This window comes from Cavia porcellus, unplaced genomic scaffold (assembly GCF_034190915.1).
Source record: "Cavia porcellus strain 051 isolate PalLab524CR breed Dunkin Hartley unplaced genomic scaffold, mCavPor4.1 scaffold_5, whole genome shotgun sequence".
NCBI lineage: Eukaryota > Metazoa > Chordata > Mammalia > Rodentia > Caviidae > Cavia > Cavia porcellus.
In genome coordinates, this window is record NW_026947488.1 from 15,011,965 (window position 1) to 15,037,681 (window position 25,717).

Sequence of the window (25,717 nt, forward strand, 5' to 3'; positions counted from 1 at the left end):
AGGACTCCAGCCTTCCCCTCCAGTGCGTGCTGAGAGCAGAGTTGTGATCTGGTGCTTTAAAAGCGAACTCCAGCGGGAGGCTTTGGTTTGCATCTGAAAGAAGCCTCAGGCTCTGAGGAGGGCTCGGTGCTGGGTGCCCTCTGCCAGGGAGCAGTCCTCACACGTGTTCCTGTTTGGGCAGTGACCAGGCTGCTGGAGTTTCAGGGTGGGAACAGGAGAGGCTTCCTCCGCTGCAGGGCCTCATTCCCCTCCCAGAGTTTAGTTTCTAGAGTTTAAAAATTCCAGACTCTGCCCACGATGTGCAGATTCCAGGATTCTGAGAGGCTGGTTCCTAAGCTTCTTTCGAAGTGGAGATGAAGTGTACTATGGTCTTAAACTTGCAAAAATGCAAATAGAACCAACCAAACAGCAACCAAAGCTATTTGGACTTGGCTTGGTGACTTCTCTACCTGGTGCTCAGTCAAAGAGTCAAAACCAGGGAAGATACTGGAGGGCGGGTCCTGGTGGTCTCCTGCTCTGGGCTTGTGAGGAATCCAAGTCACTTCATGAGTGTTCAATGCATCTGAACGCTGGATAAGGCGAATTCTTTGATTTTTGAGATTTGATGCTAGAAAGCATTAGTGCTCAGACTCCTGTGCCTGTTGGAATCAAAGGAAGTAAAACAAAACTAAAAACCAATAAACAAACAAACCACCCGAGATCTCCCTTACTGAGATTCTGGTTCAGGGGGTATGGAGCAGGGCTGAGCACCATGTTTTACAGAAAAACTGTAGCTGAGATGCTTCTGCTTCAGGGCCGGGAGAGTCTAGGCCTGGCCCTTCCTTTTCTTAATTTCTTGCTGGGGCAGGCTGGGTGCTTGGTGTTGGGTTTGCTGGAGCCCATCCCAGCCCTAGAGCTGGCCAGGATTCTAGGGCTACAGAACAGGGGCTGTCCCCCCCTGGGCTTAGGCAGTTGCTATCCTAGATTTTCAGGCTGCCTGACCACCCTGCGGTGAGCAGGACTTTGCGCCAACATGAAAAGAGATTAAAAAGCAAGCACTGAGGTCCATCAGTAAAAATACCAAATATGTAGGCTTCTGAGTAAATTACATGCAGCTCATATGCTACCTGGGCCTTTTGTATGGAAACAGGGCTTCAAGAGAAATACCAGGCCCAGGCATGGTGGCACAGACCTGTAATCTCGGCACCCTAGAAGGCTGAGGCAGGAAGGTCACAGATTCAGTGCCAGGACAGGCAATTCAGTGACAGTGAGATCCTGTCTCAAAGTAAAAAAAATCAATTAAATTAAAGGGCTGAGGTTACAGCTCAGTGCAAAAGCCCTAGATTCAACCCCCAGTACCCTACACACACACACACACACACACACACACACACACACACACACACACACACAGAGTCCCAGGCAATCTGTGGCTTTTGTTCTCCAGTAGGGTCAAGGAAAATGGCCATTGTAGGTCCTTCACCCTGGCTCCCAAAGGCCGCTGGTTTGCTCTGACCATAAAGTGATATGGGCACATTATTAAATACCTAGAAATCATAGAAAAAGTCAAGAGTTTGAAGCACCCTCAGTCCCACTGATAGTAGAGCTCCTTTTAGACTTTTCTATACCTGTACCTGTATGCATACACATATTAAATATATATGTATGCATATTTAAAAATACTGCATAATAGTTTAATGGTAGGATTTTATAATTATAATTTTTTTGTCTTTTGAGACAGGGTCTCATTATGCAGTTCAGGCTGACCTTGGGCTCACTTTGTAGCTCAGGCTGGTCTCGAACTCACAACAATCCTCCTGCCTTAGCCTCCCGAGTGCTGGGATTACAGGCGTGAGCCACCACACCTGACTATAAGATTATAATTTTATAGCAAACTAAATTTTATAGAAAAGATAAAATTTTAATAATTAAAAATTAACCTGTTTTGGGTGTTATGCTTTGTAAATCATGAGCATTTAGATTATTTTAGTTTTATTAGTTTTACTATTATGAATTATGTCATAATTATGAATTATGGTCAGTCACATATCTATTAATATTTTACTTTTTAAAACAATATTTTTCTTTTTTTATCTAATTACAGAGGCATACTTAGTCATTGTAGAAAATACAGATAAAAAAGAAAAAGAAAAATTTCTCAGAATCTCATTAGTGTGTAATGTTTTGTCTGTTCATTTGCTTGTGTCTCACAGCTGGGCTGTGCCTTCATTTATTTAGAAATGTCTGTTTGTGTCCACATACTTTTGTGTACATCATTTTGTCAGCTGCCAGTCTCTTTACTCCCTTAGGCACCCATGTGGTTGGTCCCCAGGGCACAGATGGCACCCACGTTTGCAGTGGGTCAGGTCTAGCACCCCTGAAGAAGAGCAAAGGGCGCCTTGGTCACACTGTCCCTGACACCCAGGGGCCTGGTCCGCTCTGCCCGTCCCCGGCTGACCGTGCTCTGCCCTCACCGGCCCTGTCCCACAGTTTCTTTCCACAGTGCGATGTGGTGAACTTCGGCTCCTGGTTCATCTTCGCCTTCCCACTCATGCTGCTGTTCCTGCTGGTGGGCTGGCTCTGGATCTCCTTCCTCTACGGGGGGCTCAGCTTCAGGTACCTCTCCCCACTTCCCAGGGGAGGCTGCAGGTGGGGGACACAGCCTGAGCCTCCAAGCAGCCTGAATGGCTGAAGTGGCCTCCCTCAAAAACCAAGGATGGTTGTTCCGTTTGTGATGTCGGGTCCAGTGCTCAAGTCTTGACATCCAGCGATGTGAGGTTTACGGGAGGAAGGCGGGACAGCCTGGCTGCCTCACCCAAGCCCTCAGTAAGCGTCTCCCAACATTAATAATACTGAGTGCATCCTTTTCTAAGTAAGGTGAACATGCGTGACTAGTGGAGTATAGAGGGGAGGCTAGGGCTTCCCATTTTATGAAGACCTGCACCAGGGATAGTTTGGAGTGGTGTGAGGACGAGGTATGAAACCAAATGATACAGTGGGAAAACATGCCTTTACCAACTCATGAAATAGACTTGGTCATGTTCAGTAGAAAGTCTCAGTTGGGTGTTTGAGAAAACTTAACAACCCTAACCTTTTCAAATCAACTCCTTGAGCAAAGGAAGAGCAAACTTCAGTCCCCGATTCTTAAGCCAGTGGTGCTATCTAGCCAGAATGTAGCTGTGGTGCTTTGCTTTTATAGACTTATTTTGGTGGTTATTTTATACTTATGATAAGTGATCCTTATTTTTCAGTTATGGGTTATACATAAAAGTTTCTATTTTAAAACATGCATTTAATTAAAGCAATGAGTCGATTGGAGGAAAATACAAAGGGTGATTGAAATATATGGTGCACATGGAAGCAACCAAGATCATGGGACTTACATAGGCCAGAGTGCAAATCACAGCTCCTTACAATCTTGAACTTTTGTAACTTTCCTGGATCTCTAACTTCTTTAATTTCTCCTCTTATACATAGAGAAAAGACATTAGCTCTGGCTCAGATAGGGGCTAAGTTACGGGAGGGTGTGAGCTGCTCAAGAAGGGCCAGAGCCAGCATCCCTTTATCTCAGCAACCCATGCTAATGGCATCTGTAGAACGTGGCCTACAGGATCCTACAGAGAAAAGGTGCAGAGAGGCTCAGGGAGAGAGGTGCTTCTGAGTCGTCAACAAGAAACTTCTGACCAGCCCTGCAAACACACCTGCAATTAACAAACACCTGTGGTTGACAGGTGGTGAGGTGCTGCTATGGGAAGACAGAGACTGCACTCCCTTTGGGGAGTCTGCACCCTAGGCAAGGCACAGACTGACCAGGAGCCATTAAATATGGTAGGAACATCCAGACACACCATAACATTCTGCTGATGGCAGGTGTTTGCTGCATATTCCTTTGTACAAAAGACATTTAGTCTATCTCTAAGAGTTGTTGAAGTTCTAACAGTTTCAGCATTGCAGAAAACTCCAAGTCCCAAGTCTCCTGTGAGATCTAAGGCAAACTCTTAGCTGTGAGCTCCTGTATAAATGAAAAGAAAGTTAAACACTATCAACATTAAATGGTACAAGATAGACATTTCTATTCCAAAAGCTACAGACAGGAGGCAAAGCAAGTCCAAAATCCAGCAGGGCAAACATTAAGTCCTATAGTTCTACATGCAGCATCCAAGGCAATCTATGGTAAGTTGTGAGCTCCAAAGGGCATGGGTGACTTGCCTCTATGGCATTTCTGGTGGCTGTAGCTCCTAGGGCTTCTCTCTTGGGTTCACTCTGTTCCTTCCTTTCAGTTTTCCTCAGATGATCCATGTTCCTGGCTTCTCCAAACTTCTGAGGCCTCCACTGCACTTTAGGCTTCACCCTCACAGCTTCACATATTGCCCTCTCAGGAGTACACTGCCTGGTCTCCCAGGTCTTCTTCTGAAATCTCAGTGGAAGTCTTCTTAACCCCACAGCTCTTGCATTCTGCATGCTCTTAAAACCAGCACCACGTGGATGATGTCAAGGTCTGCTGCCAGCTGGAGCAGTACCCAGGCTTCCCTCTTTCATGGCTATAGGGGTCAAGTGCCTGGATCACTGAGCATTCTGAATCCAACTCTGAGGAGCAAATTCTCTATCCTGCCACCCTCCTGGAACATGGTGCTCTGGGACTTTCTTCTAAAGCAAAGTCTTTCACTTTTGCAATTTTAAGGTTGCAAAGGGTGGAGTCCTGCTCCTTTCTGTGATGCCCAAAGACCACCTTTTCTATTACCCTGTTTCTTTTCAGCAATCAAGATCTCCTCTGCTCTGTCTTCGCAGGCTACAGCTTTACTGAAGCTTCCACTATGACCAAGCTCACAATATTTTAAATCATTCTGCTGGGCCCTGTGCTCTAGATTCTCAACACAGATCTGGCTAAAGGCCCCCAACCATAGCCACTTCACCTTTGACTGGCTTGAAATTTCTTCAGAAAGGTTAATTAGTCCACCACCCTAAGTCTCAGTCTCAGGCAAAGTCTCTGAACATAAGCAAAATGTGGAGAAACTTTTTTCTAAGCCATAAAACACATCATCTGGACTCCAACACCAATGCTGTCTTTTCTCCCAAAAGAAACCTGCCAAACCTGGTCTTTACCTGCCAGATTTCTATCAGCCTCTTAGTCTTCTGAGCTTTGACCAGAATCTCCCATGCAGAACATCCTAAAGTGTTAAACCTCTGCTCTTTCAGGTAACATCTCCAAACCTTTCCAAACTCTTCCCACAAAACATTCCTAAAGGCTCTTGAATCACATGGTTACGTATAGTCACAGCAATGACCCCACTCCTGGTACCAAATTCTGTGTTAGTTATTTTCCTCATTGCTGGAACAAAATACCTGGCACCCAAAGTCAAAGAGGCAAGGGTTTATTTAGTTCACAGTCCATAATCGACTGGCTCCAGTGCAATGTGGCACATGGCAGAGGGGCAATAGTTCATGGTGGCAGAAGACAGCAAAAGCAACGGGAGCAAAAGGGGAAAAGGGAGGATCAAGCCTCTTTGTCTCCCGTGTACAGCACAACAGCTTCCCACCCTAGGGTGGGTATAACTCTCACACCCTTAATCCCAGGTTAGACAATGAACCAGTCACAAACTCTAGATTCAGATGCCTGTGAAAAGCCTGCTTCCCACTGCATGACCACATGAGGCTGTAGGGGGACATCCAGACACAAACCATAACAATACGGTATATTCTCCATCAGAATTGTACTAATTGGCTCTCCCATTTACAGTGTAAGAGAGAGTCTATTTTTCTGCAGCAAATTGGATTTTTGTCATTCTGAAGTGACAATAATTTGTGTTTATTATGGAGAATTTTAGCAAATTTTCATGTTTGGAGATCATCAGTGTTTCCTCTCTGTGAATTGTTAAACTGTGTACTTATATCTTTCTTTAAAAAATTGTTTTGAGACAGTTACCCAGGCTGAGCTAGAATTTCTGATCCTCCCAAAGTGGTAGGAGTCAGGCGTTATCACCCCCAGCAATCTTGTACCCTTTATATTGCAAGAGTTAGCACTTACTCTGTAATTTGAGTTGTAAATGTTTTCACTGATTTGTTCTTTGATTTTACTTATGGTGCTTTTCCCCCTAGAGAATTCTTTTATAAGTGTGATGTTTGAATCTAGTTTCAGGTGCACACTTATCCCAACACCATTTATCAATGTACAGAATTTTAAAATTTTGGTGAAATACTGTTTTCGATTGTTGGCTCCTTATGCTTGTAGTGTTCTAAGAAATTTTGCCTAATCCAAGGCTGTGAAAATTTGCCTCTGTGTTTTCTGCCAAGAGTTTTATGGCTTTAGCGCTTATATTTAGGTTGTTAATTTATTCTGAATTAAATTTTGTACATGGTATGAAATAGATGCCCAAATTCATTCTTTGGAACATGGGAATCCAGTTTGTGTAGCCCCATATGCTGGCAGATGATTCCTTCCCCACTGAATTGTCTTGGGATTCTTGTCCACCACCAACTGGCCACAGGGGTATGGCCCATTCAGCAAGTGGTAAATACGGATCTGTTCCATTGATCTATGTGGCTGACACTATTTACCACTTTTCCACACCAGTCTGAGATACCAACTAAATTCCCATTTGTGATGTATCTATTTTTAGACTTTCTAGTTTGTTCCATTGATTTACCTGTTTAGTCATGAGCCTGTTGACTCACTAGAGGGTTTTAAGCCTGGGGAAGTCATATGATTGATCGCAGTTTTTAAAAGTCAAGCAGGTGGGTCAGTTCTAGAAAGGGAAGACGGGGAAGGAGACCTGGTGTCAGATGTGGCTGGCCGGGTGGGGTGGGTGGGTGAGAAGTCAACCACATCTCCCGGACACTCCCCACCTGCTCTCTGTTCTAGGGGCTGGAGAAAGAAGAAATCAAAAATCAGAGCAGATGCAGAAGACAAGGCTAAAGTTATGATTCGGGAAGAATTTCAGAAGTTGGGGCCCACCAGGTGTGTGAAATCTTGGGGTGGGGGAAGAGCTGGGCATGGAGCCTAGAGATGGAGCATAGTAGCTGACTTGCCCAGCCAGCCTCTTGCTTGGTGCTGCCACAGATTCCTTGAGCACTGTAAAGCCCTTCAGGGTGTCCTTGGGGTGAGCACCTGACCTTCCCATCTCAGACACCCTTTCCCTCCTGTGTGTGGGACATCTGACACCGTGTCTCATGGCTCCTAGGACCTGGTTCAGTGCATGTTTCCCATGTGGTTAAAAATGACTGAGATTTAGGTCTGAGTTCCAGAAATGGCTCAGCCACTACTTCCTGTGTGGCACTGGACAGGATGCTAATCCTTTCTGGGCCCACTTTCCAGTCTGTGAGCTGGATGCATTTGGGTAGCTGTTTCCTCCAGGAGCTGCCTCTTTTGACCACTGTGAACCCTTCTGTGCATGTCTGTGCCTGTGTGTCTCTCTCGGCGTACCTATCTATCCTCTTCTGAGCAGGTTATCTGTCTGTCTCTGTGTGACTATTTCTCTCTGCCTGCTTTTGCTAGTGTCCTTTTCTCTCTCTTTTTTTCCACCTCTATGTCGGTTTCCTACATTATTTCTTGTTTTCAGTCTTCCCTAGGACCCTGGCAAATTCCCTGGGCCGATCAGAGAGAGTTGGGGGAGGGCAGGGGAGGACCTGGGAATGAATGATTCTTTTCAGCTTCTTCAGAGGTGTGGCCTGGGTCCAGTCAGTCATGGCCTGAGCCCTCATCCTGCTCAGAGGTCAACTCGAACCCAGGGTCACCAGGAACCTGCCTCTCTGTGTCACAGTTTTGCCGAGCGGGCTGTTTTCATCCTGTTCTGCATGTTTGCCATCCTCCTCTTCTCCCGGGACCCGAAGTTCATCCCCGGCTGGGCCAGCCTCTTCAAGCCCGGGTGAGATTCTGGGGACCCACGGTTTGAAGTTCTGCAGGGAGGATTGTGGGGTGGGCCACACGCAGCTGGAGAGGCAGCGAAGCCAGGAGACCTGTGTCCCGGTTCATACCCTCATCCTGTGTCACTCTGCTGTTACAATGACTTCTTTCCCTCCCCAAAGCATTTAGGTTTGAATGATAAAACATTTAGTTTCTCGGGTGTCAAAGCTTTGGCTTTAGAGTCACACAAAACTGCTAGAACTCTTGCTCTGCCCTTTACAAGCTTTGTGATTCTGAGCAAATTATCCCTCTCTCCTCCTTTCCCCCTCCCTCGCTTCTTTGCTCTTCCTTCTCCCCCTCTTCCCTTCCTTTCTCCTTGTTTCATTATTTATCAAGGACCAATCAGTGGGGCCGATTGCTGACCATCATGCTGGTTGCTGGCGACGCAGACAAAGCAAGTAGTTAGACAATGAACAACTGCATGTTGTACTGAGTGCCATGAAAGGCTGTGTCATAAAAATGACAGAGCAGGGGCCTTGACTTTGGACAGTTCTGAGCCCACACTCAGGAAAGGGGGCGATGAAAGCAGTGGATACACGTGGGGTGCATCCACTGAAGCCCATGGTGGGAACAGGCAACGTGTGCAAAGGATTCAGAGAAGCCCACGGGGCCCTGAGGGAAGGAGAGAAGTGGACAGGGCACAGTGGAAGGGTGAATCAGAGGGTCTCGTTGGGCATGTTAAGCATTTTGGTCTTTTTTGTTTTTTCTGGCATCACTTTGTTTTTTCTGGAGCAGATAGCGGAGGATCTGAAGTTATGTAAGCCCTACCATGCTTCCGTTTCCTCATCTGTAACATGATGTAATAATACATTTCTTTGAGTGATTCTAAGATCCATAATATAGTGGACCTGCGTATCTGCAGGTTCTACATCCATGGATTCAACTAACCATGGGTCAAAAATATTTGGAGAAGGATGACTTTTGTACTGAACATGTACAGAGTTGTACATGTTGTAATAATTCTCTAAACACTAGTTAATAATTCATATAGCATTTATATCGTATTGGTGCTACAAGTCATGTAGGGATGGTTTCAAGTATGCAAGAGGATGTGTATAGACTTTTTGCAAACACTGTGCTATTTTATAAGCAAGTCTTGGGTATTCACTAATTTTAGTGTGCAGTGTGAGTCCCGGAGCTTCCCCCCATGGATCTCAGCTTGACTGTACATGTCAAGTGATTAGAATGCCAAGTAGAAAGAACTTGATAATCATTAGCAATGTTCATCAGGAAATGGCTAGCACAGGCACAAGTAAGTAAGAAACACACCACCTTCCAGGCAGCCTCATGCTCTAGGACAGGGGTCAGCCAACTGGACCTCATGCACCAAATCTGGCCAGCACATGCTTCTGGATAACTTTTACATTTGAGATGCTTAGAAAAACTACAGGACAAATACTACTTTGTAACACATGAAGGTTATACAAAATTTAAATTTTGATGCTTACAATAAAGTTTTATCGGGCGGGACACAACCACAGCTATTCAAAATGTATTACCTCTGCCTGCCTCCACGCTGCAAAGTCGGCGCTAAATTATTTGTAACAGAGGCTGTGTGGTTGCAAAGCCAAAAACACTGCATGGCTCTTTACAGAAGACATTTGCTGACACCCAATCTGGCAACGGCTTCAGTGAGGGTAGTAGCAACAGAGTTAGGGTGTTGTGTTCATCAGCTTTTCATCACTGGAACAAAATACCAGATGTACACAGATTAAAGGAGAAAAGGTTTATTTTGGCTCCTGTTTCTGAGGTTTTAGTCCACAGTCAGCTGGCTCCAAGGAAGAAACATCATAGCAGAAGCTCATGGTGGAGAAAAGCTTCTCACCTCAGGGCAGCCTAGATGCGGAGGGTGAGGAAAACCCCTTTCCAGGTTACACCCCAGTGACCGACGTCCTTCAGCCAGGCTCTGTCTCCCAACAGCACATTTAACTAAGAACTTGCATTGATCGGTTCTCACTAGAGAGACAGATTTAATATGTGCAAGGTTGGCTTACTACAGGCACCTGCAGAGTCAGAGTGCAAAAAGGCTGCCTGCACAGTGGAGATCCAAAGGATCCAGGCAAAAGTAAATTCTGGAGCTCACTACAGAGTCTTGTGCAAGTCCATGCAAGAATCTGAATTGGAAGTCAGGAAATGGACATCCAAGATGAAGGTGAAGACTGGAGTTTGTTCCTTCCATTCTTCCTTCTTTCCTGTTTTTATTCCATTTAGGCTACAAGCCCTCCGCCGGTGCCACTCATGGCCAGGGGCGCTCTTCTATCCTCAGTAAATCCACTTGGCCACACCCAGAACTATGCTAAGCCAGTTAGCTGGGCATTTCTTACTCAAATTGACACAACAGTCAAGTATTACAATCCACCCCTTGTCAATCTGACAATCAAACACACTTTCTTAAACCATATTTAGCCTCCAGATACAAAGCTCATCATTATGCCTGACATTGTACAACTATCCTGAAAACAAATGGAAATGCACTAATTCTCTCCCCAGAATACAAGGCAAATGACTCTTGGGGTGATGTTTACTCCTAGCATTTCATAGCTTAAACACTTAACACAGGGTTAATAATGCTTAAGAGCCAATATTAAGTCTATTGACATTAGGTTACTAAGGAAGCATATTAACAGCTATAATTACAATCCTCATTTCTGTAACTGGTCACGGGGTTGTAGTCCATCTTCTACTACCCATTCTCTGTTCCTTGGCCTTCAGCGAGTCCCAAAGCAGGCCTTGGTTCTTTCCCAGGTGGGATGACTCATATCTTCGTTTGTGAAGATTCGGGGCCATTTGTCATCCTGCTTGGACTGAGGTGTAGTTTACCAGTGACCTTAATAACAGGGTATGGTAATGCTAGGAGGTGCCTGCCCTAAGGGACTCCTACCTCTGAGTATACTCTTCCTTTCCTCTGTTGTGGAGTGGACAGTCTAGGTCGGTCACCTCTGCCCACACCGTAACTCCCTTTTTAGCTTGTTTACTCCCAGGCACAAGAAGCCCAACATGACCAGGGGGAAGTCTTAGCTTCCAGTTTCATGAAATCATTGTTATGCTTCCTGATACAAGACTTCCACCCTTCGGAACTAAGACTTCTAGTCTAGCAGAGCAGAAAGTCATGGGAACAAGCAGGAAAGAGTTTGCTAGTGGATCACTATGGGCAATGGTGAGTGGTACCATTCCCACTTCTACCCCTTGATTCCAGGGCCCATGAATCCTGGCTATGGGAGACACAGTACCATATAGTGGGTGCTGATCCAGATTTGGCAGCCTTTGAAGAACCTTGCTCCAGCCCTGCAACCTATTGCCACCTAAACTGACACTGTAACTACATCTTCAAAAGGCCATCCCACCTTTCTATCATTCAGCTGCTTCTGGATGGTGAGGGACATGGTAAGACCAGTGAATTCCTTGAGCATGAGCTCATTAACTCTCTTATTTGGCTGTAAAATATGTTCCTTGGTCAGAGGCAATGCTGTGTGGAATTCCATGATGACGGATAAGGCACTCTGTGAGTCCATGAATGGTAGTTTTGGCAGGAACATTACATACAGGGAAGACAAATAATTGTGCCAGTAAAGACAAAGCACTGCCCTTTACATGGTGAAGAAGATCTAATATAGTCAATCCTCCACCATGTTTCAGACTGATTGCCCTGGGGAATGCTGCCATAGCTATACTCAGCACTGGTCTCTGCTGCTGGCATACTGGGCATTCAGCAGTGGCTGTAGCCAGATAGGTGAGCGTGAGCCATTTTGCTGAGCCTAAGTATAATCTCCATTCCTTCCACCATGACTGCTTTGTTCATGGGCCCTTTGGGCAGTGACAGGGATGGCTGCATAAACTGCTATGCATAGAATGGTCATCTTATCCGTTTGACTGTTAAAATCCTCTTCTGCTAAGGTCACTTTTTGTTGAGTGTTTACGTGGACTAAACTATCTTTAAATCCTTTGCCCATATGGAGCAGTCTGTCTACATACCTGTCCCCAAATATCTTTATCACCAATTTTATAATCATGTTCTTTCTAAGTCCCTGACCATCTGGCCAGACCATTGGCTACAGCTCATGAATCAGTGTACATCTGGCCATTTTTCCTTCCAGGCAAAATGTGCTAGTAGGTATACTGCCCAAAGTTGTGTCCACTGTGAAGATTTCCCTTCACTGTTGGCCTTCAGGGATGTCCTGGGAAGGGGCTGTAATGCTGCAGCTGCCCACTTGCAGGTGGTGCCTTCGTAGTGTGCAGAGCCATCCATAAGCCAGGCCCTGGCCTTCTCTTCCTCTGACAGCTGATCGTATGGTACACTCCATTAGGCCACAGGTGCACGCTGGGAGACAGGGGCAGCATAGCAGGAGTGGGAACTGTGGGCATTTGGGCAACTTCTTCTACTTAGTGAAGTGGTAATATGCAAAGCTGCTGTGCATATCCAACTTTATGACTTGGTGGGTCAGATAATAGCAAGCTCATGAGGGGCAATTCAGGTCACATGATAACCTGGGGCTCCAGGGCCAAGCCCTCACTTTCCACTAAGGCTGAGTAGGAAGCCAAGAGCTGTTTTTCAAAGGGAGAGTAGTTGTCTGGAGATGATGCCAGAGCCTTGCTCCAAAATCCCAAAAGCCTCCACGAATTCACTCATCTGTGGGGCCCTGCCAGAGACTCCAAACAGCATCTCTACCTGTCACTGACTCTTCAAATGCCGTTGCATCTGCTCGATCATACGGCCACAGTGCCAAAGCAGCCTGCACAGCAAGCTCAACTGTTCCAAAGCCTTCTTCCATTCTAGGCCCCACTCACAACTAGCAACTTTCCAAGTCATTTGGTAAATGGGCCAAAGTAAAACATCTAAGTGAGGAATGTGCCTTAAAATCCAAATGGATTCTAAGAACCAGGTGCAACAACTTATCTTTTGCCTTAGAAGGATATCTCTGCACGCTCCCACACCACTGGACTTCTAGAAATTTCATGGAGGTAGAGGGACCTTGAAGTTTTGTTGGATTTATTTCCCATCCTCTGCGTGCAAATGCTTTACCATCAAGCCCAGGGGAGTTGCTATTTCCTACTCAATTGGTTCAATCAGCATAATATCATCCATGTAATGCACCTTATGGGCGAGATACCTTATGAGAAAGATCTCTGCAAACTAAGTTGTGACATAGAGCTAAGAGAGTTATTGTAACACTGAGGTAGGGCAGTGCAGGTATATCGCTGACTGGCCAGCTGATAGCAGATTATTTCTGATGGGTCTTGTGGATAGGTATGGAGAAGAAGGCATTTGCCAAATCAACAGCTTCATACCACCAAGTACCAGGCAACATGTTAATTTGTTCAAGAAAGGAAACTACATCTGGAATAGCAGCTGCAACTGAAGTCACCACTTGATTAAGTTTATAATAATCCACCATCATTTTCTGAGACCTGTCAATCTTCTGTACAGGCCAAATAGGAGAATTAAATGGGGGTGTGGTGGAAAGCATCATCCTTGCATCCTTCAAGACCTTGATAGAATCTCTGCAGGAATGTGATACTGTCTTTATAATTTATACTAATTTATAATTTCTCCTGGCAAAGGCAACTCTAATGGCTTCCATTTGGCCTTCCCAGTAATAGTGACCCTCACACAACAATGTGAGCACTCTGTTGAGTACTAAGTATATTTATTCCAGTTACGCATTATGGAACTAGGGAATAACTGCAGCATGGATTTAAGAACTTACTGAATCCACTGTGAGTCAGACCTTTGCTAGCTAAAAACTCCACTGACCACCTGACCTTCATAGGTTTCTCCTTTTACTGGAGGGTCACAGGGATGTATTGGATACCCTGGAATCAGCATTAATTCAGAGCCAGTGGCCAGAAGCCTGATCATTGCTCTTTCCCCAGTGCACAATTATTCTGATAAAATGCTTTAGGTCCCTTTAGGAAAGGCTGGAGGAAAGATTAACCATATACATGTCTGGTGGTGACCTAAGGTGCCTTTCTCAAGGGCACCCAGCCACTCCTTCATTCAAGGGTGAAAGCTGGGAACTGGCTGGGGGCTGTGAGTCTCTGCTACCACAGTTTGAGGTAGGACTCTGTTAATTTGCCTTAACTTTTTTCAATTATATAAATGCAGTAAAACTTCATAGGCTTCCTGTCTATTCCACTTTTGAGAGCACTGTTGCTGTACAGACAACAACACAGGTCCACACATGTCTGGTCATTCTGGTCATTGTTTTGCTTTTGCTGCCCATTACAGGAAGCACATGCACCTTGTCTTGGATGGCTGAGTGCTGCTGCTTGACCCCTGCCACTCTGGGAGCCACATATAAACCCACTGCCTTTAAGTTTCCCAATCAAGGGACCACAGTCCCTACTGCAAGGCCTGGCGTACAGATAAAAGCAATGACAGGGCTCTTCGGGGGTGCCAGCGGTCCCCTCATAAATCCATTTCTGAAATTGTTAGTGAAGGGTGCATTTTCTGGACCATCCCAGCATGGAGGATGAGGTTTAATATGACAGATTCAGTCCAGCTTTCCCATTTCCCTGAGACACTGAATCCTCAAAGGACAAAGGAATAACAGGCACCTCCCGCTCATTCTCAGTGGGCCACCTTTTGGTCCATACCTCTGCTAATCAGCAAAATACACTATTAACATTTTTTAGGGGCTGGGGATTTAGCTCAGCGGCATAAGCACCTGCCTTGCAAGCAGGCAGTCGTGAGTTCGAACCCTGGTACCGATAAAAAGGAAAAAGACAAAACAAAAACAAAAAAACCACATTTTTTTATTACTCCATGACTTACAGTGTTAAATTCAGAACCTCTATTTAACAGGCCCGTATTGACAAACTCAGCCTGGTCCAGGTGAATATTTTGCCACAATTATTCCCTGTCCTTAGAATCCACTCCCCCACTTGCCTCTGCTTTATTATGAGTTAGAAAACTCAAGAAGTTCTTTGGGACTATCGTGGTCCTCGACATAGGTCACACTATGTGCCTCCTCCTTAGGACCCTTCTGTCACTGGAGCCTTGTTTTAATCCTAGATATGAAAATGGGTGATTTTGCTGGGTCCTGAGGAATGCCAACATTATCATGCTTGGTCAACATGGGGTTAATTTCCTCGGGTATAAGACAAATGGCCAACATCACATGGTGAACGTGGGGTGCTTCCACCACTGTGGGTAGGGAAGTCTCTTTCTCTGGCAGAATAATGTCATTAGAGTCTAGATGCTCGGTGTCTTTAACCTCATCAGGACCCCCATTCTTTTCCAGTCAGTGCACCCACCTTTACTTCAGATACCCTTCCAGGCTGAGCATGACACTCATGCTGTTTTTCAGTTTATCAAATTATGAGGGCTTGTGTTTGGGTTTCGGCAATCTCAGCCCGGGGGCTAAAGGAGAGAAGAGTGTCTTTTAGGGCATACTTAGCAATTTTTAGATTCTTTATATGCAAATCTGAATGTTTGAGCTCCTTATTTGCTTTCACATTAGAAGACTTGATTTTCTATGCAGTTTTTTGAGCTCATATTTTTCTTCACTAGTTCGTCCAGAGATGCTCAGAGTAACCAGCCAAAAACATGTTTTTCACTCTGCCAAAAATATTCAAAAGTGTCTTATATGGAGTCACTAAATTCCTTGCATCTCACAAATGGTGACTTAATACAATCAAATGGATATACACTGCATAGTATTTTAAACAATTCATGCTATTAGTACTCCAGACATTACTGAAGGAGTGACCATGTCATCTTGAGGTCTCATCAGATTAGAAAGCTGATTTAGAATCACTAAAGCCATTAAAGGATTTTATTGTTACAGTTGTGTCTCTAAAGCCACTCTTGGTACCAAAGTCTGTATCAGTGGTCACTAGAGAAGTAAATTTGACATAAGACACACACACTCATGCAGAGTCATGTGTGGAAGAGTGCAGAGGGGCTGTCTGCATGCTGGAGAGCCAAAGGGTCCAGTGGAAAGCTGATGGCCTGGAGCTCACTGTAGAGTCCCTTAAAAACCTAAATCAGGAGGCCGAAGGGTCTGCACTGGAAGGCTGAAGAATGTGCCTGGAGGCTGGATTCTACACTGGAAGCCAGGAGATGGATGTTCCAGTGGAGGGGAAGGCTGGGGCTCTGCCAAAGAACGGAACCAAGCCTTCTTTCTCCTTTTCATTCCATTCAGGCTACAAGCCTGTTAGCCAGTACCGCTCCCACTCAGGGTGGGTCTTCCATTTTTAGTAAATCCATTCAGCTACACCTAACACCATGCTAAACAGCCAGTTGGGTGTTTATTATTCAAATTGACACAACAGTTAGTGGTCAGAGAAATCATCAAAGGATTAATCACTGATTACATGAGTTTGTGGGGGAACATTTCATGCTTAAACCACAATATATACTTCACAGTTAGATGGGACAGACCTTGCACTGGGCTGGCTTTGGGGCACCAGGGAAAGGAGGCCTAGGTGAACAGTGGTGACCGGGGGGAACATCCTTTAGGGGTTGGGTGGATTTTCAGCAAATCCTCTTGGACTTGGTTCAGACTTCTGAAGTCCACTCTGTCCTTCACATGCCTTAGTAGGCAGTTGGGTTTACAAAACTGGAACTCAGAGGAGGTGTTTAGGTTTCGATAGCAATGTGAGGGTCATTGTGTAAACTCAGGACATAGAATCACTGGAATCAAGGGAGCTTTGCTGGGAACAATATAAGGAGAGTAGAGGGTTCCTAATGCTTAGCTGGGTGGGAGAAAAGAGCCTCTGAGAGAAGCAGGAGGAGGACCCCAAGCTGTGAGCTCACCCAGGCCATGAGAGGCGGTAGGTTAGGGGCCAGCAAGTGGGCACTGTGACACATTCTGCTCTGAACCAGAACATACACAGATGGGTCACGTGTCTGTAGATTTGGTAGGCTCTGATGATTTTGGTCAGCACCATGCAAGAGACATAACATGTGAGTTATGTATGTATTTAAAAAATTTTTAATGGCCACATGAAAGTTGAAAAACAGATAAAAGTTAAAATAGTATGTTTAATATATACATTGTAAAAATTATATATAGTCACACACCAAATAACACTTCAGTCAGTGAGAGATTGCGTGTACACCAGTGGTCCTGTAGATTACATGGCTGAGTGAGGTAAGGTCAGCTTAGTTTGTATCAGCAACTTCCATGATATTTGCACAAGGATGGAATCACCTAACAACATTTCTTAGAACATGACCTTGCTGTTAAGCAGTATGTGACGGTAGGCAATATTTTCTTTCCTTGTTATTAAATCTTCAAGAGCTGCTGTGTACTTTACACTTAATGCACTTCTCAGTTTGCTCTTGCAAGATTTTACGTGCCCACTAGCCACTCACGGCCAGCGGCAGCAGGTCACTTTGGACCATACGGCTCTAGGGACCTCCCCACGGACCTGAGAGTCCTCACCAATAAAGTAAGTGGTAAAAGGTTTAAATGGCTGCAGGTTGTGATAAGAGAAAAACAATTACAGTTCAAAAAAGCGGCTCTTATTACTATTACTGTTGTTTTCTTTTTCCAGAATGTAGGTTCTTCATTTTTTTCCAGATTAAAAAAAAAGGCTATGATAATCATTCCAACAATTAAAAAAAAAGTGACAATCAACTAGGATCTCAGTCTCCACTTCTGATATACACCTTTTCTGACCTTAAAACTCTGTCTTGGAACTCTTCTATGTTTTGATTACGTCATAGGTACAATTCCAGGAGTTTTGACAAGTGTCCACAGTCCTGTATACATTTTTTTGCATGTTAATTTCACTTCAATCAAAACATGACAGCTAAAAAGAACCCCACTGAAACAAGATTGTGTCTAACAGAAATGTGATCACAGTTAAACCTGCTACTTATGATCATCTTGTTTTTAATTACAAAAGTTATGCAGTCAGTTATGTGTGTTGTGGCTCATGCCTGAAATTCCAGCACTCTGGGAGGCTGAGGTAGGAAGACTGCAATTTTAAGCCTAGTTTGGGCAACTTAGCACAGCCCTATCTCAAAATATAAAATATAAAATAAAAGGCTGAGGATAGAGCTCAGTGTCCTAGGTTCAGTCCGAACCACCACAAAAAAAGTTCTGCATACTCAAAAATTCAAATATGGAGCTAAAAAACTAACTGCTGGTTCCCCTTTATCCACTGTCTGCCCTGTTCCCCAGGTCAGCCATGATGAACAGCTTGACATGTAATATTTCATTCATATATAGATTTATAGAGTCAGGTATGTATGCGTAGATACATGCATAAATGTGATAACAGATTGGGGAAGAGCGTGCTCATGGGCAACTTGCTATTTTGCATTTGCTGAATTCTTTTTAAACACCTCACTGTTCTATAGAACAGGAGCACTTTAATTTATTTAACAAATTCGTTATTAGATTGCACATAATACTACAAATAAAACCTTGGTTTTCGAAAAATGTACAAGATATCTTAGTTGTATTTCTCTCATTACACAAAGACTAGCATTGTTCTTTTATCGTTTTAAAACAGGTGCAGGGTATTTTGTAATTTGGATGAAACACAGTTTATTTAAACACATCTTTATAAAAAAAAAACAATCCTTCTGTTTGTTCTACTCTTATTGATAAGGTGCATTCTTTGTGTTGATCATTTTCTCATTCCTGGAATAAAACTGTGCATACAGTTTAAGAGTGGAGAGGTTTATCTGGGCTCAAGGTTTTTAGAGGATTTCAGCCATAGTCAGCTGACTCCGAGCAGGAGAGGGATGGAGGAAGGCTCTGGGGAGGGAGCTGCCCGCACTGTGGCTCCCAGGAAGCAGCAAGCCAAGGGGAGCCCAGGGGAGACAGCCCCTCCCAGGCCACACCCCAGGGACCCCCCTCTCCCACTCAGGCCCCCCAGCTAACTGCACAGTCAGCTCTGCACCTTTCAGTGGCTTTATGCACTGGTGAGTGGACCGCCTTCATGATCCAGTCTCCTTCCTTCTACATGACCCTGGGGGGACAGTCTAGATCTAACCCATAGCACCGTGCTACATAATCCACGTCTAAGGGTCCCCTTAGATCAAGGAGTATTCGTGGGTAAAATTTTGAAACAAGTTAACATGCAGTTCTCTGATTATGGCGATATCGGTCCTCTTTCTCATCTTCTGAGCTATTTGAATGCTCCTGTTTCTAAATGTGCAAACTGAAAGAGGATTTGTTAGCAAACAGTTTTGAGTTTCATTGAACTTGGACCTGGAAAAGTCTGGGTTCCAGGCCCATTTCCTCCAGAACCATGGTTTGGCTTTGAACAAGTTGTTTCTGCTCTCTGGCCCTTTGAATCTCCATCCAACGTGGAAGATGCCTTCTCCGAGGGCCTCAGGTCTACCAGTCTCCTCTAAAAGACACATTATAGATACTAGAAAGGCGGCAGTTAGGATAGGAGCAGCTGTGAGGCTGGGTGGGTCTCGGCTCCACTGGTGTAACAGGCTGCACCTGTGTGGGAGGCGCCCCACACGGGGAGGAACTCCAGCATTAGCTGGACAGATACATACAGGGCTCCTATGGGAGTCCAGTTAGGGTGAGTACAGGGTTTCATAGACTCTGATATTCTGCAGCTCTCAAGAATTTTCTCCCTTGGACAAGTCCTTCCTCCTAGAGTCTTTGCATAGGGGAGATAAGCATTTGTTTGGCAGGGCTACATGCCCCAGGGAGCTGTGAATTTGCCCCTGCGGGTGGATGCGTCCCTGTTGGGCCCTGAGCAGGACAGTATCTAGCCTTGCAGGTTCCTGTAGTCCCTGTCCCTGGGGCCCAGTTCCCTCCACGAATCCTCCTTTGCAATCTGCCCAAGCACAGCCTGCTGAGAAGCCCAGGGTCACATGGTTTGGGGCCTTCTCATTGTAGGTTTATTTCTGATGCTGTCACAGGCATGACCATTGTCATCATCTTGTTCTTCTTCCCATCCCAAAGGCCTTCTCTCAAGTGGTGGCTTGACTTCAAAGGTAAGAGGGGCAAGGCTGGGGCCTGGCATGAGTGTGGGCTGTGGCATGGCATGCGGGGGTCAGTGACCCGGTGCAACCCCTCCGTCCCGACACATGGTCCTGCGTGTCTGCTTGCTCTGTCTGAGTGGTTCACTTGTCTGGGGACCTAGGGCTGCCCAAGGGGACAGTTCAGGGCAGGCATAGAAGCTATCCCCAGGGGGGATGCAGAGATGTCTGCTTTTATACAACCCTTGATCTAAGAGTGATTTTCACATTTTCAAATGGCCAAAAAGTATTTCCTGCTGTGTGAACATTATATGATGTTTAAATGTTGGTGTCCACAGTTTTGCATTAGCTCAAGACATTTGTGGGAGTTTATTTTCTTTCATTTTGTAAGTATGGCCATGGTAGCCTCGGCATTGCCACAAAGCCACATATGTTTACTTTCTGTTCCTTTGTAGAAAACTGTGCCCAATCCCCACAGTGAAGGCAGAAACCTCAGCTCAGGCAGGAAGCGTGGGGTCAGAGGCAGAGTCCCTACCAGCAGTCAAATCCTGTCTGTAAAGCCTCACCGAACACCCTTGGCCGGTCCTCCTCCGCCTGGCCCTCAGACTGCCCGTCCACCACCCCACTGCGTTTCCAGCACCTGCGTGGGGACAAGGCTGGGGCAGGCCCAGCATGAGGGGCGGGCCAGCAGGAGGCAGGGCTGTTATGTAACTGCCCAGTGGTTGAAATAGAGGCTGATGGCTGATGCGGGCTGGGTCCTCCCGGCATGAGACCAGGAGTCCAGGGCTCCTTAAGCAGCTGTGCAGGCTGGTCCCTGGAGGCAGAGATGAGCGGGACTCAGGGCTTCCCTCGCCCGCTGCCCCATCTGCTTTGCAGCTGGCTCTGCTCACAGCTTCTTGCTTTCTGCCCATGTGTGAAAAGCAACAATACTGCCTTGTGTTGGTTCCCCCTCGGTCACAGCTTCCATTGTGCTCCCTCGCTGTGCCCACTCCCTCCTGGTGCCAGCTCGCTGGGACTTCGGCTGTGTCTGCTTGCCACTGGAAAGCAGTGTTTGTTTCCTTGGGGCCTTGTTTCTGTTCATGCAGACCCTCAGCCCTCTCCGGCATGTGGCGCAGTCTCCTGCCTCTTCTGTCTCCTTATTTATCTTGTCTCTTCCCCCGTGATCTGTGTTCCCTACTGATGCATCCAACAGCCTGAGTCTCCTGGGTCCAGCTTGCTCTCAAGTGACCAGATCTCCTGCAGCGGCCACCTCCCAGCTGCAGGGGTCCTGGCCAGCTATAGTCCAGATGCCACTGCTCAGATGCCTGTCCACGCCTCTGTCCCCTGCAAGAGAGCCCGGTGCCCAGAGCGGACACAGTTTTGATGTAGATGACGGGTATTGCAGCTCTGCTACTGACTCTGGACCACCAAGTCCCCCTGTTCCCGCAGCCCGGCTTTCCCACTTAGCAAAGCAGGAACCCTTTGATGCCTTCCACCTCTGGCATTTGTGGATTTATAGATCAGGAGTTGCAAATTCAAATGCTTATGGAGGCAACGTTTACCTGCAGCAGAGTGTGTGAGGGGAAATGCATCTCACCAAACCCCTGGCCCTCCTCGTCCAACCTTCCTGTCACAGCTTTGTAACAGAGAAGGTGTCCTGCAGCACAGGAATGCAGCAGTGGCAGCAGGTGATACAAAATGGCCCTGCAAACTCAGCCCGCTGGTGTCCATTTAAGGGAGCAGTTTCTACCATTTGTCACCACGAGGGTAAAAGAGCTAATTTGCTGATTTTTTAAGGGAAGCCAAGATCTGTGGTTCTGTGTGACCATCCCTGATTTAAATGTTGACAATGCATTTAAATTGCAAGCAAGCTCCTGTTGCCGACACCAGTTGCACTAACACCCCTGTGTGTGCCAAGTTCGGTGTGAGTATCAGCGTGTCACCTGCACTGAAGACTGCTGAACTGGGGTTTCCCGCACCGCCTCACAAGGAGGAGGGCTCTGTGAGCACCAGTGGGACTCACACGCTTGGGAGCATTTGGCACCGAGGCTTGCTGAGTGACCACACACACAGTGGGTTTCCATGGAGACAGTGACCTGAAGAAGGTCCCACACTGGCTAAAATGGGGCAGGAGGTAGGAACCAGGCCACACTGACTTTCCTGCCAAGTCCGGCCCACCGTCTTCCGTTCTTCTGCGACCTGGGTGACGCAGCCTTCCCTGTGGCGGTCATTCACCGGGTTTTGATTCATGGCCCACGGCGGTCCGCGCATGCGCTGTGGTGGCCGCACTTTGAGGATGAAGATGAGGATGCTGATGATGACGGTGACTCCCTCTTCCTCTGGGTCAGCCAGCTTGTCCTCCAGTCTGTGGGGCTCACTCCATCCCTGCATTCAGGGCTCTGTCCAGACGCCCCCCAGTAGCCGCCTAGAAGAGCACGCTTTATGTCACCCGATTTCTTTACCCTACTTTATTTTCCATCATAGCACATGGAATTTCCCAGCATCCCATATTTGTTTCCTACCTGCCCGCCCCGCTGGAGTGTCAGCTGTCCGGGGAGGGGCCTTGTCTCCGTGCTGCCCTTCTGTGTCCCTGGCGTCCAGGGAGTCCATCCTGGGCACATGGTTGGCACTCTGCATGTGTTTGCCAAATGGAGAAGCAGCTCTTGCTGTGGGCCAGGCCCTGGACTAGGCCCTGGCTATCCAGGGGACCGTGTCCTCTCACCAGCAAGTCTCCGAGGGAATGCTGCTACCCCATCGCACAGACAAGGTCACCAAGGCTCAGAGAGGAGGAGTCCCTAGCCACGGCAGTCAGAAGGCACAGAGCTAGGATTCAAGTGGGATTCGAAGCCCGTGCCCTTAGCCACTGCTGAGGCTGCCGGCTGGTGGAGAGTTGAGCCAGCGGTAGGAAATTCACATGGCGGGGCGTGCGCAGGGAAACAGAGTGTGCTGGGGGAGTGACAGGGACAGTAACACCGACGCAAAGTGAGCGCTTGGTACGCGGCTGGCAGCCTGATGAGCACTGGCAGTGAGTCTGCATGGCCTGACACCACGGTCAGGGCCCCCTCTGCCCTGTCACAGTGTTACACGCCACATGGCACAGGTCACTTTACTTGTTCAACCCTCTCCTACTTTTAAACAAAATTTTTTAAACAATCACCCACCGCGCAGAGAGTTGGGCCACTTGCCCTTCCACTCCCCTCTCTCAGCTCTGGGCCGAACGAATGTTGCATCAGGCCCAGGAGTCCCCGGGCAGCGTGCACCTGCCTGCATGCACACACTCGTGGGCTGCGTGCAGTGGCCTGGCGCCAACGTGTCCAGGAAGCTTTTACTGTATGTCAGGATGGTAGCATCTGGCTTCAGGTGGACCACTGTGCTAAATTTGGGTAAAGCTAAAGAGGAGAAGCAAGCTGTCAAGGTTCCCGGTTTTGACCAGCAAGTGTGGTGGGAAGCAGAGAGGAAGGAGCCAGGCTGCCCCCTCGTCCCCGGACAGGGCCTGTCTGAGATCCGCTCTGCACCGTAACTGGGCTCAGTGGCTCAGAGATGTCACTTGACTCATACCCATGGAGTCTTCTCGAGGGCCACTCACTGTCCTAGTCCCCGGGGACGCAGCTGTCACGACAGGTCCATGGCGGCCTCCGGCATGTTCACAGGGACCCTCCAGGCGCTGTGACTGAGCCCCGTGTGGGCAGAGGACATGAGCACCCGAGAGGGCCCGCCTGGAGGGCCTGACTCAGGGCCGTGCTCCCACCAGGGAGGGGCGGAACCCGCAGGCCTGGCCGAGTCCACCCTGGCTGTCGTGAGCACAGCTTCCCTGAGCACCGCGGGGCCGGGATCTTGGGTCGTCCCCAGCTTGCTCCGCAGTGCAGTGACAGGTCAGTCACCTTCCGGACGGGAGGGGTGGCCGTCAAAGCCTGAGCCGTCCACTCTCTAACCCTGGCCAGAGGAAGCTTCCCGATGTCTGCGCCACCTTCTTACACCTTCAACACACTGTGGCATTTGAGGACGTTCCGTGCCGTTCAGTGAACGTTTATGGCTGAAGGACCCTTAGTTCTGTTTTTCTAGATTTCCTCCTTTTTTTCTCCTTCTCTGAACAAATTCAAATACAAAGAAGGCCTTTTCTCTCGTGAATCAGGATTAAAAATAGCATTTAGCCAGAAGGGCTATTGGGAGACTGAAACACTGTCCTGGTAGAGAGCCTGGTTCCAAAACATTCTGAATCTGTGGGTTCCAGAACATTCTGAATCTGTAGGTTCTAGAACATTCTGAATCTGTGGGTTCTAGAACATTCTGAATCTGTGGGTTCTAGAACATTCTGAGTCTGTCATTCTGATTCTTCCTAACTCTCTAAAAGTAGGCTCTAGAGTCAGACCTTGGCTTTCTTGGGACCCCTGGGCATCCCCATAAAACAGGCAGCTGGGCCTGTGGGGCCTTCCTCTGGCCAAGTGTCTAACCAGGTGCCCTGTGCTCTCTGCCCAGCTCCCAGCGTGGAGACCAAGCCCCTGCTGACCTGGCAGAAGGCTCAGGACACAGTGCCCTGGAACATCATCCTTCTCTTGGGAGGGGGCTTTGCCATGGCCAAAGGCTGTGAGGTGAGTGCTGAGGGGGCCCGGGGACGGCTGCTCCAGCACAGGAACAGGGATGGCGCAGGCCCCGTAGGCGCAGCCAGCCTCCTATCTGCCATATTGGGAGATCGTGCCACCACCTCGTGGGCCCATCCTCAGCGCCAGTGCCCTGGAGAAGGAGGAGTGAGGCACCGACTGGACCGCAGAGTGACTCACGGGCCGCAGGAGGACAGGGCGGTGGCACACGGTGCTGGACCTGTCCCTGTGCCTCCCGTGAGGCGTCCCCTGCAGGTTCCCAGCAGCCTGCGAGGGAGGCAGTCCAGACCCGGCCTGGCCCTGAGGCCACCCTGCCTCCCAGAGGCCTCTCCGGGCTCAGCGAGGGGTGCCTGTGGCCTGGGGGCGGGCAGCAGGGCCAGGACGCATGCCGGGAAGCCAGTCTGGCTCTGTGCCCAGCCCTGGCAGCCACCAGGCTTTTTGCTCAACTGGTCTTTGTGTGGTAGCTGCCCCTTTTCCAGCCTTGGCCAGTGCCGTCCCATCTGAGGACAACCTCAGCCTGACCCCACAATGCCCAGAATTTTATGGGACGCCCAGGCCCCTGGAGTCTGTCCAGGGCCTTTGCTGGGCTGTAGCAGGCCTCCAGAGGCTTGGAGGTCAGGGGTGGGGTGGGTGCTGGCTGTGTGTGCTTCCCAGTGCTGGAAGCATTTCCTGGAACTTACCTGCAACTCCAGCACCCAGAGACTTCCTGGATCTGCACGCAGGGCCACACACAGCCTGGGCCCTACATACCACCCTTACATTGTCACCTACTTCTCCTACTTCTTTACTTCCCTCTATTCCACGGACCCTTGCCATTCCTCAACCACCCCAGACTCACTTGTACCCCAGGACCTTTGCACCTGCTGTGTCAAGTATTCTCCTTGAGATCTCGAAGTCCTCAGTCTTTAGTTCTCAGCTCCTTGGAGATGGGCTTCCTGACCACCATCTAGAGTAGAGCCCACCCCCAGCCCCTCTCCTTCTCAGTGTTCTGCTTATTTCCTTATACCACATCCCCCGCCATGATCCTGTCCAGCTGCATGTTTGTGGGTGGTCTCTCCTGGGAGAAGGGAGGCAAGCTACATAAGGACAGGGACATATCTGTCCCTTCCACCACGGGTTCAGGCATCAGACCAGGGTCCCAGGACTGCACAGTGCTAACAAGTATATGTCAGCAGGACCTATAGCATGGGGTACTTTGGAAGTAATAAGATGATGTAGGGAAAGTAACTGGAAGAGAGCTGGGGGCACTCTGCCCTGTCCCTGTCCCTGTCCCTGTCCCTGTCCCTGCCACTAACATGCTGCCATCCAGAGACAAAAGCTTGGTCTTGTTCTGTTGCCTTCATATGTAAAAAATCACTA

General features: G+C 47.8%; 1 protein-coding gene across 7 annotated transcripts in view; it reads left to right on the forward strand.

Moving 5' to 3' along the window:
• The window catches only part of Slc13a3 (solute carrier family 13 member 3), a 93,283-nt gene that overhangs the window by 56,926 nt on the left and 10,640 nt on the right, over nt 1-25,717 (forward strand). For 4 of the 7 annotated variants that reach the window (XM_063248245.1, XM_063248244.1, XM_005002804.4 and 1 more), the window contains exons 6-10: nt 2,470-2,595; nt 6,839-6,934; nt 7,737-7,841; nt 19,699-19,796; nt 24,237-24,349. In XM_063248245.1, the coding sequence (XP_063104315.1) occupies nt 2,470-2,595; nt 6,839-6,934; nt 7,737-7,841; nt 19,699-19,796; nt 24,237-24,349 (538 nt within the window). The remainder of the gene's footprint in view (nt 1-2,469; nt 2,596-6,838; nt 6,935-7,736; nt 7,842-19,698; nt 19,797-24,236; nt 24,350-25,717) is intronic. The other 3 variants (XM_023564242.2, XM_063248247.1, XM_063248246.1) reach the window with 3 other exon arrangements.